A 15535-nucleotide genomic window follows, 5' to 3' on the forward strand; every position below is an offset into this window, starting at 1 on the left:
GTTTAGTTTTAGGGAGTATAGCGTCCCAAAGCGATTCAGGCTATGAGGGGCACCGCAGTGAAGGGCTCCGGAAATTTCGACCACCTGGGGTTCTTTAACGTGCGCTGACATCGCACAGAACACGAGCCTCTAGAACTTCGCCTCCGTCGAAAGTCGCCTGCCGCGGTCGGGATCGAACCCGCGTCTTTCGAGTTAGCAGCCGAACCCTATAACCACTCAGCCACCGCGGCGGCTTGGAGAGGATTATTTTGTTGTATGCTGTTGCTGTCTTGTGATGACCTCGGCTGAAGGTGTGAATTCTAACAGTTTTGGAAAAGCATACGGGGTGTTTTTTTTTTTTTTTTACCGTTTACAGATTAAAAAATAGAAAGGCGCTGATAGTGCCATGAATGCCGCCTTCACAGAATGCATATTCGGCTCGGCGGACACAAGATAAGACAAAGCGGTCAAATATATTTAATTAGCCAAATTTCGCTAATTATCTTTATAACCCTTCACTTTACGTTGCATATTGCAATCTCAATATTGAAGGCTACAAAGATTCAAAGTGGAACAGATATTGATAATCGCGATTGAATTTTCAGCCTTTTCGTGTTCGATTCGGAAACTGAACGCTCAGAGTGCGTCGCAAATCCCGCCCATGATATCCCGCCCACGACAACCGGCAGCACAAAGGCTATAGATGCGACTGCGGCAGACAGGCGCTCGAGAAGAGCGAATAGTCACTGCCTCCGCGAGCAGCACGCGCTCTTTTTTCGTCATTGGCATTGAAGTGCCAATTGAAGTGCATTGAAGTGCCACGCTACCTATTCTCAGCGGCTTCGAAAAAGCAGCCTGATGATAATGTGCTAGATTTTCCTTTCCGCTCTGGCTCGCTGGCTTATCGGCTTGCGATTGATAATTTTTCACCGAAATCTTCACCGGTCCGCTGCCGGCTGTAGATTCTGTTAACAGAACGATCAAGGCAGCTGCAATAGCTGGGACACACTGTATATATGAACTCAATGCGCGTTGGAATGGCAGGGAGGTTGCAACCGTGATTCTCGTTGACCGAGAATGAGCAGATGGTTGTCGCCTGCGTAAAAACGAATGCCAACGCTCGCCTCGCCTCAAGACTCCACGCCTTCGAGAATCCTGGGCTCCCGGTTTCGTCCCATGCGATGTTCGCTAAAATGCACGAACTCTTCCGGACCACAGGATTTGTACTTCATTCACGGAAGGCAAAGGGAGTTATCCTGACTGAAGAATCCGGGAATAATGTTCTCACCTAGGATCGTGCATACCCCGAAGCCAGCATCCGTCAAATCGTCGAGGCCGTTGCTTCCAACCGCTGTTCAGTCAGTACAGCGCTCAAGAAGCATGGTTTTTATCCTTACCACGTTTGCTAACATAATGACGGACGCTCAAAACAGAAGCCGTAAACAGCGTACGGCCCTCCTGTGAAAGGTGGACAAGGTGAAGAAGCTTCAGCTTCGCAAGGACATCGCCTGGATGCTCTTCGACACGCACCTCTCTGACGTCACCTGCAACTGCACGGCGCCCGGCGAGCCAGAGAAGCGGCTCAGAACTGCACATGCGTTGGCAGCGAATAGCGTAGCAATCAGCACGCTCGGCTGTGGAACTGAAGGATCGTGGTTCGAATCCCATCGTGCACAAATATTTCTTCTGTGGTCTCACTAGAAAAATTTTGACACCTTCTGCTGGCAACCTTCTGTCCACAACGATGAGGCATTAAAGGCTTTCCCCTTAAAAGTTGGCTCCACTGCTTCCCGAACAGTTCGGAAAGCATACCTTTAATCATTGCGGTTCGGGCTCAAATCCCAGATTGAACAGTTGTGGGTTCGGATCGGATGCGCCCCTTCGACACGCACGTCTTTGACGTCACCTGGAACTACACGGCGCCCGAAGAGCGAGAGAAGCGGCCCAGGGAGTACGTGGCCACCTTCGTATGACGTCCTTCTTAGCCCTCCGCAGAAAAAGGGCGAATACTAATATATATTGTCACGGGTGGTACAGTACGTCCGGCTCGGTTGGACACTTCAAAGTAGGCGACTGCAGCGGACGTCAGTAGCGGTCCCAAAAGCGGAGCATTCGCAGCCAGACACTTCGGCTTCTTCCTAAGGCCAGCTCGCGCGCGCATTCCGCGCTCTCGTGGGTCTAGTAGAACGACGACGATGAATGGACGGTGTCATTACTCCCCGGCAAAAAGAAGCATCGTCCCGATGCTGGGAGTGAGTGGAGAGGTCGGAAGGAATGAACGGGACTAGTGGGCGAGGCTACCGCTCGTGATAAGGCTTCAGGCGGACCACGTGAACCACTTCAGGGCACGGAGACCGTCGGGACTTCCGAAATCCATCGGGAATGACCTCGTAGTTGAGGTCGCCCAATGACCTGACCACGCGGTATGGTCCGAAGTAGCGATGGAGGAGTTTTTCGCTCAGTCCTCGTCGCCGAATGGGGAACCACACCCACACACGGTCGCCGGGCGCATAATGGACGTCATGACGGCGCCGATTGTAGCGATCTGCATCTCGAAGTTGTTGGTCCTGAATTCGAACTTTGGCCAGTTGGCGAGCAGCTTCGGCGCGTTCCAGGAACGTGTAGGTATCAGTGTGAAGGCTAGAGTCGTCCAGATGTGGTAACATTGCGTCGAGCATCGTCGTCACTGCACGACCGTAGACGAGGTGGAATGGGGACATCTCCGTTGTTTCTTGCATGGCCGTATTGTAGGCGAAGGTGACATAAGGAAGCACTTCGTCCCACGTTTTGTGTTCAATATCGACGTACATGGAAATCATGTCAGAAAGGGTTCGGTTCAGTCTTTCAGTCAACCCGTTCGTTTGAGGGTGGTACGACGTTGTTCGGCGGTGGTCGGTATGACTGTAAACCAAGATCTCCTGCAGCAGCTCAGCCATGAACGCATGGCCTCTGTCAGTGATCAGCACTTCAGGTGCCCCATGGCGGAGTACGATCTGATGCACGAAGAACTTGGCGACTTCTAACGCGGTGCCGCTGGGTAGAGCTGACGTTTCTGCATAGCGGGTAAGGTAGTCCGTCGCGACAATTATCCATTTGTTGCCGGAGTTCGAACGTGGGAACGGACCCAGCATGTCCATTCCTATTTGTTGGAAGGGCCTTGTAGGTGGTCTAATGGGCATCAAGAACCCAGCTTGTTTGGTTGACGGTACCTTGCGACGCTGACAGGCTCGGCACGTTCTGACGTAGTGAGTGACATCAGCACGGAGGCGAGGCCAGTAGTAATTCTCTTGGATTCGGGCTAGCGTACGGGCTATGCCCAAATGTCCAGAAGTGGGTTCGTCATGGGAGGCCTGGAGGATTTCATTGCGCAGGCTAGCCGGTACGACGATTAGGTATTGCGTATTGTTTGGAGCGAAATTTTTCTTGACCAGAAGACCATTGCGGATGCATAAAGATGGCAACACGCGCCTGAAAGCGCGTGGTGCGGTCGTGTTGCTGCCGTTGAGAAATTCCATTACATCTCGAAGTTCGAGGTCGGCGCATTGTTGGTCAGCGAGGCAGGAGGCGCTGAGAGCACTCAGTAAGATTTCGTCATCATTACAGGCGTCGGTAGAAGGATCTACTGGGGCGCGGGACAGACAATCGGCGTCAGAGTGCTTGCGCCCGGATTTGTACACGACAGTCATGTCGTATTCCTGGAGCCGCAGACTCCATCGGACGAGGCGAGCGGACGGGTCTTTAAGGCTTGCGAGCCAGCATAAGGCATGATGATCGGTCACCACCTTAAAATTTTTGCCGTAAAGGTACGGTCGGAATTTCGAAGTGGCCCATACAATGGCAAGGCATTCTTTCTCGGTAGCGGAATAGTTTGATTCGGCTGGTGACAAACATCGACTTGCGTAAGCGATGACCCGTTCTTGACCCGCTTGGATCTGGACCAGGACAGCACCTAAGCCGATGTTGCTGGCATCAGTATGGAGCTCCGTGTCGGCGTTGACGTCGAAGTGAGCCAGAACGGGAGGCGCCTGCAGGAGGCTTTGAAGGCTGCGGAATGCATTTTCTTGCGCTGCTTCCCATCTGAAAGGTGTGTCCGACCTTGTTAGGCGCGTCAGCGGCTCGGCAATGCGAGCAAAATCTTTCACGAAGCGACGGTAATACGCGCACAATCCAAGAAAACGGCGGACAGCTTTCAGGTCTTGCGGCGGCGGAAAATGGGCAATAGCTGTTGTTTTTTCAGGATCAGGCTGAACACCGGCTTGATTCACAACGTGCCCTAAGAACTTCAGCTCTGTATACGCAAAGTGGCATTTCTCATTTTTGAGCGTGAGTCCAGAAGACCTTATTGCTTGTAGGACCAATTCGAGGCGGTGAAGATGCTCCTGGAAAGTCGGGGCGAAGACGACAACATCGTCAAGATAGACGAGACACGTCTGCCATTTTAAATCGGCAAGGACGGTATCCATAAGGCGTTGGAAAGTTGCCGGTGCAGAGCACAGTCCAAAGGGCATGGCCGTAAATTCGTACAGGCCATCTGGAGTAATAAAAGCTGTTTTTTCACGGTCCCGCTCATCGACCTCAATTTGCCAGTAACCTGACTTGAGGTCCATCGAAGAAAAGTATTTCGCGCTACAAAGGCGATCCAGAGCGTCGTCGATCCGGGGGAGAGGATAGACATCCTTTTTGGTGATTTTGTTTAAGCGACGGTAGTCTACACAGAACCGCAATGTTCCGTCTTTCTTCTTCACAAGGACGACTGGCGCTGCCCAGGGACTCCGGGAAGGACGAATTACGTCGTCGCGGAGCATTTCTTTCACTTGGCGGCCAATAGCGTCGCGTTCAGCGGGAGACACTCGGTAGGGGGACTGTCGGAGAGGGTGCACGTTATCGTCCGTAATAATGCGATGCTTCGTTAGGTGAGTTCGTCCAACACGCGATGATACCGAGAAGGTGTCGCCGTAGCGCAGAAGAAGATCTTTAACTTGTTGTTGCTGCGTCGGGGAGAGTGCTGGATTGACGTCGAACGTGAAACCAGTGACTGGGCTCTGCTGTTGCGACAACGACATTGTGGAAATACTGGGTGTGCTGCTGACATGGGCGATGGCATCAACGTGAGCCACAACGGTTCCCACGTTCAGATGTTGGTGTGCACCACCGAAATTGGTTATCAGCACTTCTGTTTCTCCGTCGACGAGATTAACGACTCCTCTGGCGACAGCAAGGCTCCTGGCAAAAAGCAAGGTCTGGTTGCCTTCCGCGACGCCTTCGAAATTCCGCACAGTCTTGGCGCCGACAGAAACCATAATACTCGAACGAGGTGGGATGGTGACGTGGTCATCCAGGATGCAAAGTGCGGTCGGATGGTCTGGATCTCTGTGTATTGCATTCTCTGTGGAGAAACACACGGCCTTTGACTGGAGGTCGATGACCGCTCCATTCTCGGTCAAGAAATCCATCCCGAGAATGACGTCACGTGAACAATGTTCAAGTATAACGAACGTTGCCGGGTAGGTTGCGCCTTGAACTGCTACTCTTGATGTGCAAGTCCCGGTCGGTGTAACTAAGTGACCCCCGGCTGTACGAATCTGTGGGCCCATCCACGGAGTGGTGACCTTTTTCAGAGTGGCGGCGAAAGTTCCACTGAGGATAGAGTAATCCGCCCCTGTGTCGACGAGTGCAGTGACGTCTGTTCCGTCGAGGGAAATGCTCAGGTTTGCTGTTGTAGACGTCGTGTGGGAGGTACGGCGCGGTGTTCGGTCACGGCTGCGGTGCGGTGCGGGTTCATTTCGATACGTCAGGTGGCATTCACGTAGAGTCGGCGATTCACGGTGTTGGACGGCATTCGGTCGTGGCATCGGGTGGCCACCTAGTTGCGGCGTAGGAGGGTCTGTTACATTTCGTCGGTGAGCAACCTCCCCCTCAAAGGTTGCTGCTTTTAGTTTTCCTGGCGGGGGCTTGGCGACCTTCCCCGAGGAAAGTCACCGTAAGACCGACGACGTGGAGATGGCGACCTGCGTCTCCCACCGGCAGAATCGGCCAGATAATCGTTGATCTCTCTGGGTCGCTGCCCAGGCTGCGGACGTGGTGCATCTGCAGGGAACCCCGGCAGGCCCATCTGACGATACCGGCAGTTGCGGTACAGGTGACCCGGCTCACCGCAGTGATAGCAGAGAGGACGGTAGTTGGGAGTGCGCCAGATGTCACTTTTACGGGGATACGATGGAGCAGGACGAGCAGGTGGTGGCGGCCGAAAAGAGGCCGGGGTTTCCTGAAGACGACTCGGCGGCAGTTGTGCGCGACGAGCAACAGCGGCGTATGTCATTCGCGGTGGGGCTGTGGACGGCTGGAAGGGAGCTGGTGTTGTAAGCGCCTGCTGCACCTCTTCCCGAATAACCTCGGATAGAGCAGAAACCGTTGGCGCAGGCGGCGTAGCCGGGAACAGCTTCTGGAGCTCCTCGCGAACGATAGCTCGTACGGTTTCGCGAAGCATGTGGGTGTTACTGATGTCCGTGGCTACCGCAGTCATGGCCAAAGGCTGACGCTCGTATTGCCGCAACCGCATATCGAGTGTCTTTTCCATGGTGGTTGCCTCCGACAGAAACTCTGCGACCGTGCTCGGTGGATTGCGAACCAGTCCGGCAAAGATTTGCTCCTTGACACCTCGCATAAGGTACCGGAGTTTCTTCTGCTCTGTCATGTCCGGGTCAGCTCGACGAAATAACTTTGCCATCTCTTCGAAGTATACCAGTATGCTTTCATTTGGTAACTGGGTTCGGGACTGAAGGAGCAGATCGGCCCGTTCTCTTCGAATCACCGTAGTGAAATCCTTCAGGAACTGGTTTTTAAATGCGTTCCATGTCGTTATGGACGACTCCCGGTTCTCGAACCACGTACGAGCTGCGCCCTCCAGCGAAAAGAACACGTGTTGAAGCTTCGAGTCTTCCGCCCATCTGTTGTACCGGGCTACGCGTTCAAATTTCTCCAGCCAGTCTTCCGGGTCTTCGCCTGGAGAACCTTGGAAGATCGGTGGCTCCCGAGGCTGCTGCAGCACAACAGAAGGTGAACTAATCGTCGTCTGCATGCCTATTTCGGGCTGGACGGTCGTCGACGATGGCGCTGAACGAACCGCTTGTGTTGAGCGAGACTCCAGAAGCCCAAACTCGGGTTGAAGGCCTTGGAGACGGCGGCTACCGTGGTGTACAGGCGTCACCTCGATGGCAGATGACCCTCGAGGACTTGAATCCCTGCTTGCTGGGGGAGTCCGAGGCATGGAATGCGTTACCCAGCACCTCCACCAGATGTCACGGGTGGTACAGTACGTCCGGCTCGGTTGGACACTTCAAAGTAGGCGACTGCAGCGGACGTCAGTAGCGGTCCCAAAAGCGGAGCATTCGCAGCCAGACACTTCGGCTTCTTCCTAAGGCCAGCTCGCGCGCGCATTCCGCGCTCTCGTGGGTCTAGTAGAACGACGACGATGAATGGACGGTGTCAATATAAATAAATAACTCTCGTACACTACGCGCGTATTTTTGGGCGCGCGGTGCAATCCCGTCGTGCAGCGCGCGCTAGCAGGCGACGCTGTTCACGCTCGTTGGTTGACGCAGCATCGACGAAGAGGAAAAACGGACGAAGCATTACAAGTAGGTACATTTTTAAAAAATGTTCAATATTACAGAAGCTGCAATGCATTTATTCGCGCTGCAGTCACGCAGCCACCGGCCGGCAAGCCATGTGCCTTCCGTTATGAGGAAATTAAAGGTTTGTCAATATTTTTAGTCTTGCAAGTTCTGCCTTGGCTCTTGCAGCTAACGGCATATGCTGCTCATCCGGCATGCCTGCACTTTATAACATCGAACTTTTTGCCAACGTATGCGCAGGTTAAAGGGGTGGAGACACCAAATTTGTGGTTCGCGCGTTCTTAGTTTCAAACGTTTCTTATGGCTCCAGGAAGCATGATACACACTCAAAGATTCATATATTCACAGTGAATAATTTATTATAGCATTTTTAGGTGAACGATTTTCGGTTTCGGTTTCGGAACGCCGAGTTGTACAGTGACGTCACAGAGGGGGAAGATCAACTGCTTCGCTTGGTCACGTAGGCCCACAAAAGTTGTGACGCACCTACTGCTGCATCGTCTGCTTTCCCACACACGTGCTGACCAGCGCATATGAAAACAAACTGCACGTCTAGTCCCAGCAGCTCGGATTCTGACAGATCTGATTCCAACGAGTGAGGACATCGGCTTTTTTTTTTGTTCGCACGCTAATATCGCCTTCGCGGGTTCGCGTGAGGATGCGAAACACTTTGCAAAATGCCAGTAAGCATCGCTGCGCCGCTCTACCCAAGCTGCGCCCACAACCGGTGTCACACTTCGCTGCCGTGCAGCAGTACCTGAGCGCTGCTTGGGATGGTGTACAAATATCACAAGAAAAAACAAGATCGCCTTGTTATCAGAACTGCCAGCTATACTCGAGCAGCGACAAAGCATGTCTGCTTATGTTGGGAGCTTTCGGCAACGGCACCGCTCGCGGGCGCTCCGTGCGACGAGCTCTGCTGCTGCCTGGCTGCCGTGGTCGTCGCTAGGCCTATAGCCTGTTTAGCAAGCGGCCGGCGCTTCGGAAGTCGCCTGCGCTATAATAAAAGGCCTACTTTTCACAAATAGCTGTAGTGTTAACAGAATCATCTCACAATCAAATAATAGTATGGTCAATCTCCTCGACGCGTTCGGCAGCGGAGCTAGCGGGCGCCAGGCGAGCCGGACCCCGACGTCGCGCCAGCGGCAGCTGCTAGGCGCGGTTGTGAGAAATTTGCTCATATCACAGTTGTTACCTCTACTAGCAGCTCAGTATTGGTCAGCGATCCTCAAAAATGACACTTTTTTCACATTTCTTGTCCCATGGTTTATTATTTACGTCAAGAACACTCTTTAGCTCGCTTTTATGACGTCGGCAGACGGTATCCAGGCTGACCTATACCGGCCGGCAGACTCGGCGTACTTCACGTCCGCACAAGAAAATACAAAACAGCCATGCTACCAGAAAGGATGCTTTCTAGATTCGAGATACGACAGCATGACTGTGCTAAAAGTGGATCTTTCGGCAGCGACACTGCCTGCGGCAACGCCGGCCGACGACCTGCGCGCTGGTCCCAGACTGCCCTAGTCGTCGCGAGGCCTAGCTGCTTTCGCATATCGACTCCGCAGCTGAGGGCGCTTCGGGACTGGCCAGCGCTCAGAAACGTGCTCCGCTCGGCACCCCTTTACTGTGAACTCGTCCCATAATAAAAGAAATGCTCGATTTCCACGACGTCTTCAGCAACATAGCTAGCAGACGGCAGGCGAACCGCACCAGGTAGCAGCAGCACAAAACCGGCTATGGGATGAAATTTGCTTGCATCGCAGTCATCACTTCTACCAGGAACTCGGTATTTGCCAACGATCGTCAGAAACGATGCATTTTTGATATTCATATATCCCAGGGTTTGCTATGAACGTGAACAAACAATACTATCGCGTTCTTCAGATGCCGGCGTTCGGCACGAAGACTGGCGCAGGCCGCCCGGCTCCAAGGAGTGCGCCCTATGTCATTATGACGCTGCCGCTCTCCGCGCTAGCATTGGCTGCCGCTTCCCGTCGTTGTTGCCGCGAGCGGCCCGCCGTTGACATCTAGCAGGGCGGACGCAGGCAACGAGCTGCAATCGGACGTTGCGACGCTGTTCGCAACGGCGCGCCGCAAACCGAGCGAGTGGCGGTTAGCAGCAAACGCGGCTCGCTGGTGCGTCGACTGCGCTCACGCGGCTGTGCCCCGCTCATCGTACGTCACTGTATTTTGGTATGACGTCACTAAAACTTTATTTTTCTACACCCCTTGTGACGTCATGGTTGGTGGCGCTAGCGATGGGTCTAGATCGTGAGAGTGAGCATTTAGGTAATCTTTGGAACCGAATTAAAATATTTTTTAAACGTTTGTTGCGTCCAACACCTGGCTGTGACTGCCCTTGCATACATAGGAATCCCATAGCAGGCTTTTTATAGCTTCAAAATTTGGTGTCTCCACCCCTTTAAAGGAAATCAATAAAGCGACAATGTGGGGCGCTTAGCGGATTGAGAATCACCTGCTGATATTTTTCGAAGCTATAAAGGCGTATGCATCGAAACCGGCAAGCATAACGCCTTCGGGTGGTGTCTTACAAAGCTGCGCCACCATAATTAATCGCAGTATCTCACGAGCAGGCTCCTCGTGGGTCCCGCGTTTCCCGCCGATTCTATCAACGCCTGTTTCAAGCCCGGTACTGCACTGTTCTGAAGAGGCTGTTGCTATTTGTACAAACTGTTGACTGCTCACGTTGGCGTCGGCCGCTCGTAGGAATAGCCTCTGAGATTATCGAGGGTCTCGGAGGCCTCAATTAACAGACGGCAGGAAGAGCAACGGTACTCTGCGAGTGTTTCGCACGTTCAGCTGATGTGCAAGGAGACGTGCCACTCGTGTAGTATTTGACATCACTTCCCGGGCACCGGCACGGAGGCAGTGCGTGTCAGCCGAAGACACCATAAGATTCGCAAACAATTGTGTACTTAATTATCATCTTAACCACACATCAGTGACACAAGCAGACAAACCGCGCCAAACGCTTTCGCCTCATCGCACTTTAGGTGAACAAAGTGCCCCCCTGAATTTTTGGCGAAACAAACCCGACATGTTTTTTCTTTGGGGGGGGGGGGGGGGGGGGGGGATGAGGGGGGGCAGGATTATAAGCAGTGTAATGCGTTCTCGAACCTGCAAACTAACACAAATTCGAACAGTGCGTTGTGATTAGGCACAGCGCATGTTCCCAGAGTGGGCACTAAGCAGCCCATTAACATATTTAGCGTGTAGGGGTATTTTAAGCGCAAACGGCAGTGAGAGACGAGGCCCTAGTTGGTTCATTAAGAAGCGAGGTACTTGAAGAAAGAGCATGTCGGCGACAGTATGGGTGAATAAATCTCTCGGTGTGGTCGTCGCTCTGCGGGTGATTGGCTGGGCTGGTCTGAATAATCAAAGGGCACGGCAGCTGGGCTTGCGCACAGATGGATAACCCGCTTGTCTTCCTCGTGCAGATCATTGCCAGCCTGCTGGTGATACCGTCGGGATGCCAACAACCACGTCAGCACTTCCAGTACGAACTTGTTCATGTGCTATGGAACGACAACGTTTCAACGCCCCTGATCCTACGATCTGCGGATGGATTTCGTCACCTACCATCGCCAACGACTAGCGGCAGCGACAGTGTGGTCTTCAAGCCATACTTAGCGGCGCTGCAAGCTTCCTGGGTTATAAAAGCCGTCAACGAAGGATTTCAGACCAAAGGGCACGGCAGCTGGGCTTGCGCACAGATGGATAACCCGCTTGTCTTCCTCGTGCAGGTAAGAAAGCCTTTTGGGAAATGTTTTAGATCCAGCGAGCGTTGCCTTGTTGTGCTGTCGTGCCCTGCGGTACTTCTTGATACAGTGTGCGATGTGGTGCATATATTGAAATTGTTACTACTTGCGGGTGACGTTGAGGCAAATCCTGGGCCTGATATGAAAGAACTTTCTCAACAGCTACGACAGATAGCCGATGACATAAAAACAATAAAAGAAGAAAGGTTAACATCTATAGACAACAAACTAGAACGCCTTACCCTACTTGAAGACAAGCTTTCGTCATGTACTGAGCATGTTGCAAATCTTCAGCAGCTCGTATTGTCTCTGGAATTAAAAGTAGACGATCTCGAAAACCGCTCCAGAAGATCGAATATTATAATTTATGGCATGCCTGAAGAGGAAGAAGAAAATAGCGACTCGCTGGAGCGAGCTGTGAATCAAAAAGTTGTTAAAGAATCCTTAAAACTGGAAGAAGTTGCAATAGAACGCATTCACAGACTAGGTAGACCAGCAGAAGACAAAACAAGGCCTATAATACTGAAGCTTCTAGATTTCAGGGACAAAACGAACATTTTACGTAACTGCCACAAATTAAAGGGCACCGAGTTTACCATAAGTGAAGATTTTTCGCCTCGTGTCCGCGAAATCAGAAAAAAGCTATGGAAATACGGGAAACCAAAAAAAGATTGCGGTGAAAAAGTGTCGCTGGTTTTCGACAAACTAAAGATAAACGGTGAATTGTACTTTTGGGACAACGAAAAATGTGAAGTGTCACCAATTGCAGCTCATCGGGTTACACCTTTACTAACCGAGGCAAAAAACCAAGACACAAGTACACGGGCTCTACGCACGCGCCGTCCACAACGTCCCAAATAACTTTCGTGAACATTAATGCGCGTAGTATTATCAATAAGCTCGGTCCCTTGGAATCTTCATTATTAGGTTTAAAGCCAGAATTCATGGCTATAACAGAAACTTGGCTGACAAGAGAAATCAAAGACTTTGAAGTAATTCCCCCCAACTACTCCATAGCACGCAAGGACAGGCTGACGCGAGGCGGAGGCGTGGCATTAGTGATAACAAAAGATATACATTTCGTTACGTTACCTGAAGTTGAGGGGGTTGAAGCAATTTTTTGCAAACTCTGCTTTTCTGATTCTTCAATTGTTGTGGGTTGCGTCTATCTTAGTCCTTGTTCTGATCCTATCATACTTCATTCATTGTATACTTATATGCAGCATCATGTTAAGGGGGCGAGACTAATACTTTTAGGGGATTTCAATCTTCCTGATATTAACTGGAATACACTGCACCATACCTCACCTTGCGCTGATGTTGTTTTTGATATAATGCTTTCTTTTAACCTCTCGCAAATTGTAACAGAACCCACACGTGTGCAAGGAACCAGCTCCAATGTTTTAGATTTAGTTTTCCTGAGTAGTCACTTCTCCTGTCCAGAAACAAAGGTTGAAATTTTAGATGGCCTGTCTGATCACAAACTTGTAATGTGTTCTGTCCCGCATCATCATAGTGCCCCTTGTTTTCCATCTACAATAACGTACCCAGACTACAACCGAGCTGACGACACTACCATACTTGATACTTTATCACATGAACTAACACCGTTTCAGCAACTCTCAGATGACATTAATACTGACATAGAAACATTGTGGCAGGGATTCAAAAACGTTGTGTCATATTGCGTTACTAATTATGTGCCTACCAAGACTAAGAGAATACGCAAACGTAATCCATGGATAACTCGAACCGTAATTCATGCCAAGCGAAAAGTTCGACGGCTGAAAAAAGTGCAGAAACGCCATCCATCACCAAAAAGAATTGAAAAAATAAACTCGGCCATCACTGATTTAAAAACCAAAATAAAAACAGCTAAAACATTTTACTTTACTAATACGCTGACTCGTTTCTTAAAAGATGCTCCCCAAAAGTTCTGGCGTCACCTGAACCCTAAATCACGAAAAGATAACCAAGCTTCTCCAGAGGAAAACAGAAATATTGCAACCACGCTAAATAACTACTTTACTTCTATTTTCACTACAGACAACGGAATTAAGCCTCGTATTAGTTTTTGCTCAGGAAATAATTTAGAACCCCTTACTGTAACAGAAGCAGGAGTGTTAAACCTCTTATTAAACTTGGACACAAAGAAAGGATCAGGACCTGATGGAATCTCTAATATTTTCTTGCGTAGATATGCCGAATGGGTAGCAAAATATTTAGTAATACTTTTTAACAAGTCATTGTCATCGCACACAATTCCTAAAGAATGGAAACTAGCTAAAGTGACACCTATACACAAAACAGGAAGCATATCAGATCCCTCAAATTTCAGACCAATTTCACTAACAAGCACTGTATGCAAGTTACTAGAGCACATTATCTTAAAGCACATAACAACCTACTTAGAGGAAAATCAAATTTTAACACCTTTTCAGCACGGCTTTCGGAAAGGAGTTTCTACAGTCACACAACTAATCGAACTTACACATGACATATCCTTCGCTATTGATCAGCAGAAACAAATCGATCTCATTTTCTTAGACTTTTCGAAAGCTTTCGACCGCGTTTCACATTCCAAACTTATTATGAAACTTAATGCAACCCTTGGAGCTGGCCCTATAGTAGATTGGATCGTTGATTACTTGACTGACCGTACTCAATTCGTCGAAATTAACAATGTTAAGTCCGAAACAACTAATGTTACATCCGGCGTGCCACAAGGTAGTGTTCTTGGCCCAGTATTATTTTTAATTTTTATAAACGACTTACCTACTAGTATTTCTCACAATATTAAACTTTTTGCTGATGACTGTGTACTTTACCAGGAAATTAACTGCGTCAATGACCATATAGCTTTAAATAACGCTTTAACAGCAGTGACCAAGTGGTGTGAAGAATGGCAGATGACTATTAATGTTAAAAAATCAGTTTCTTTATCCGTAACCAGAAAGATACACAAATCAAATTTTCAGTACACATTAAACAATATTCCTCTTGATTCGGTGTCCGAATATAAATATTTGGGCATAACACTAACCTCTGACCTCAGATGGGATTCTCATGTTAACAATGTCACATCAACCGCCTTAAAACAGTTATTTTTCATTAATAGACGCCTCAAACTAGTACCATCAGAAACAAAGCTTCTTGCATATAACACATATGTCAGACCAATTCTAGAGTATGCTAATGTTGTTTGGTTTCCTTTCACTAACAAGCTCACTAAACAAATAGAAGCAGTGCAGAGGAAGGCGGTCAGATGTATATTTAATAGACACAGGTTGACAGACTCACCAACAGAACTAATCAAACACGCAGGACTACTAACCCTTCAAAACAGAGCAAAACTAGCGCGCCTTAAAACCATGTACCAACTCGTACACAATCAATTAAAAGTCGCCACTTCAAGATACATATCACAATCACAAACGCGACAAACACGTAATAAACACATACACACTCTAAACGAGTTTTCATTCCGTACTGACACTTTCAAATATTCCTACTTCCCTCGTGCTATACGCGAATGGAACACCTTGAACACATCCATTGTTAGTAGTCCATCATTGAATTCCTTTAGCACACGTGTGGAAAATCAACTACTTATATCTTAGTATTTATTGAGTTCATATATGTCATTACCAAGTTATTCCTTCCGTTTGTGTTTTCACTTGTGGTATTATTGTCCGCCAAAATCATGTCACATGCTCCTCACTCTGGTTTGTTTGTTATTCGTATCTTCTAATGTATAATCTCGTGTTATATTTTTTATGTACTTTGATTAATTACCATTGCTATTTTTTTTGTGTGCCTCTGTACTTTGAATGCCCTCCCTGTTACGATCCCTGATGGGATTGACAGTATCGAATAAATAAATAAATAAAAAAATCTCTGCCTCTCCCGTAACCGAGAGTAGAGTAAGCATGAAATGTTTACGGGCCTAATGTCATCTCGGTGGACACCCGAACCGCACCGTACAGGAAGGGAGGAACGCCACCACCCGTTCAGCGCGATGCCTTGCCATTTGGTTTTTTGAGGAAAGGAAATGGCGCAGTAATTCTCTGCCATCTCGGTGGACACCCGAACCGCACCGTAAAGCAAGGGAGGAACGCCACCACCCGTTCGGCGCGATGC

The 15535-nt window shown here is 49.6% G+C and overlaps 2 protein-coding genes across 2 annotated transcripts; one reads left to right on the plus strand and one right to left on the minus strand.

The window, feature by feature from the left end:
* Positions 1–1466: 1466 nt before the first annotated feature.
* LOC149331628 (uncharacterized) lies at positions 1467–7120 on the minus strand. The gene is made up of 2 exons (XM_089557382.1): positions 6187–7120; positions 1467–1567 (listed from the first exon to the last, which is right to left on the minus strand). The coding sequence occupies exons 1-2, from the start codon at positions 7055–7057 to the stop codon at positions 1467–1469; spliced, it is 972 nt and encodes a 323-aa protein (XP_089413508.1). The 5' UTR covers positions 7058–7120.
* Positions 7121–10946: 3826 nt separating this feature from the next.
* LOC149331629 (uncharacterized) lies at positions 10947–12256 on the plus strand. Its single transcript, XM_089557384.1, has 2 exons — positions 10947–10950; positions 11019–12256. The coding sequence occupies exons 1-2, from the start codon at positions 10947–10949 to the stop codon at positions 12254–12256; spliced, it is 1242 nt and encodes a 413-aa protein (XP_089413510.1).
* Positions 12257–15535: the final 3279 nt, after the last annotated feature.

Source organism: Amblyomma mixtum, chromosome 8 (assembly GCF_055824585.1).
Source record: "Amblyomma mixtum isolate Tamu chromosome 8, ASM5582458v1, whole genome shotgun sequence".
NCBI lineage: Eukaryota > Metazoa > Arthropoda > Arachnida > Ixodida > Ixodidae > Amblyomma > Amblyomma mixtum.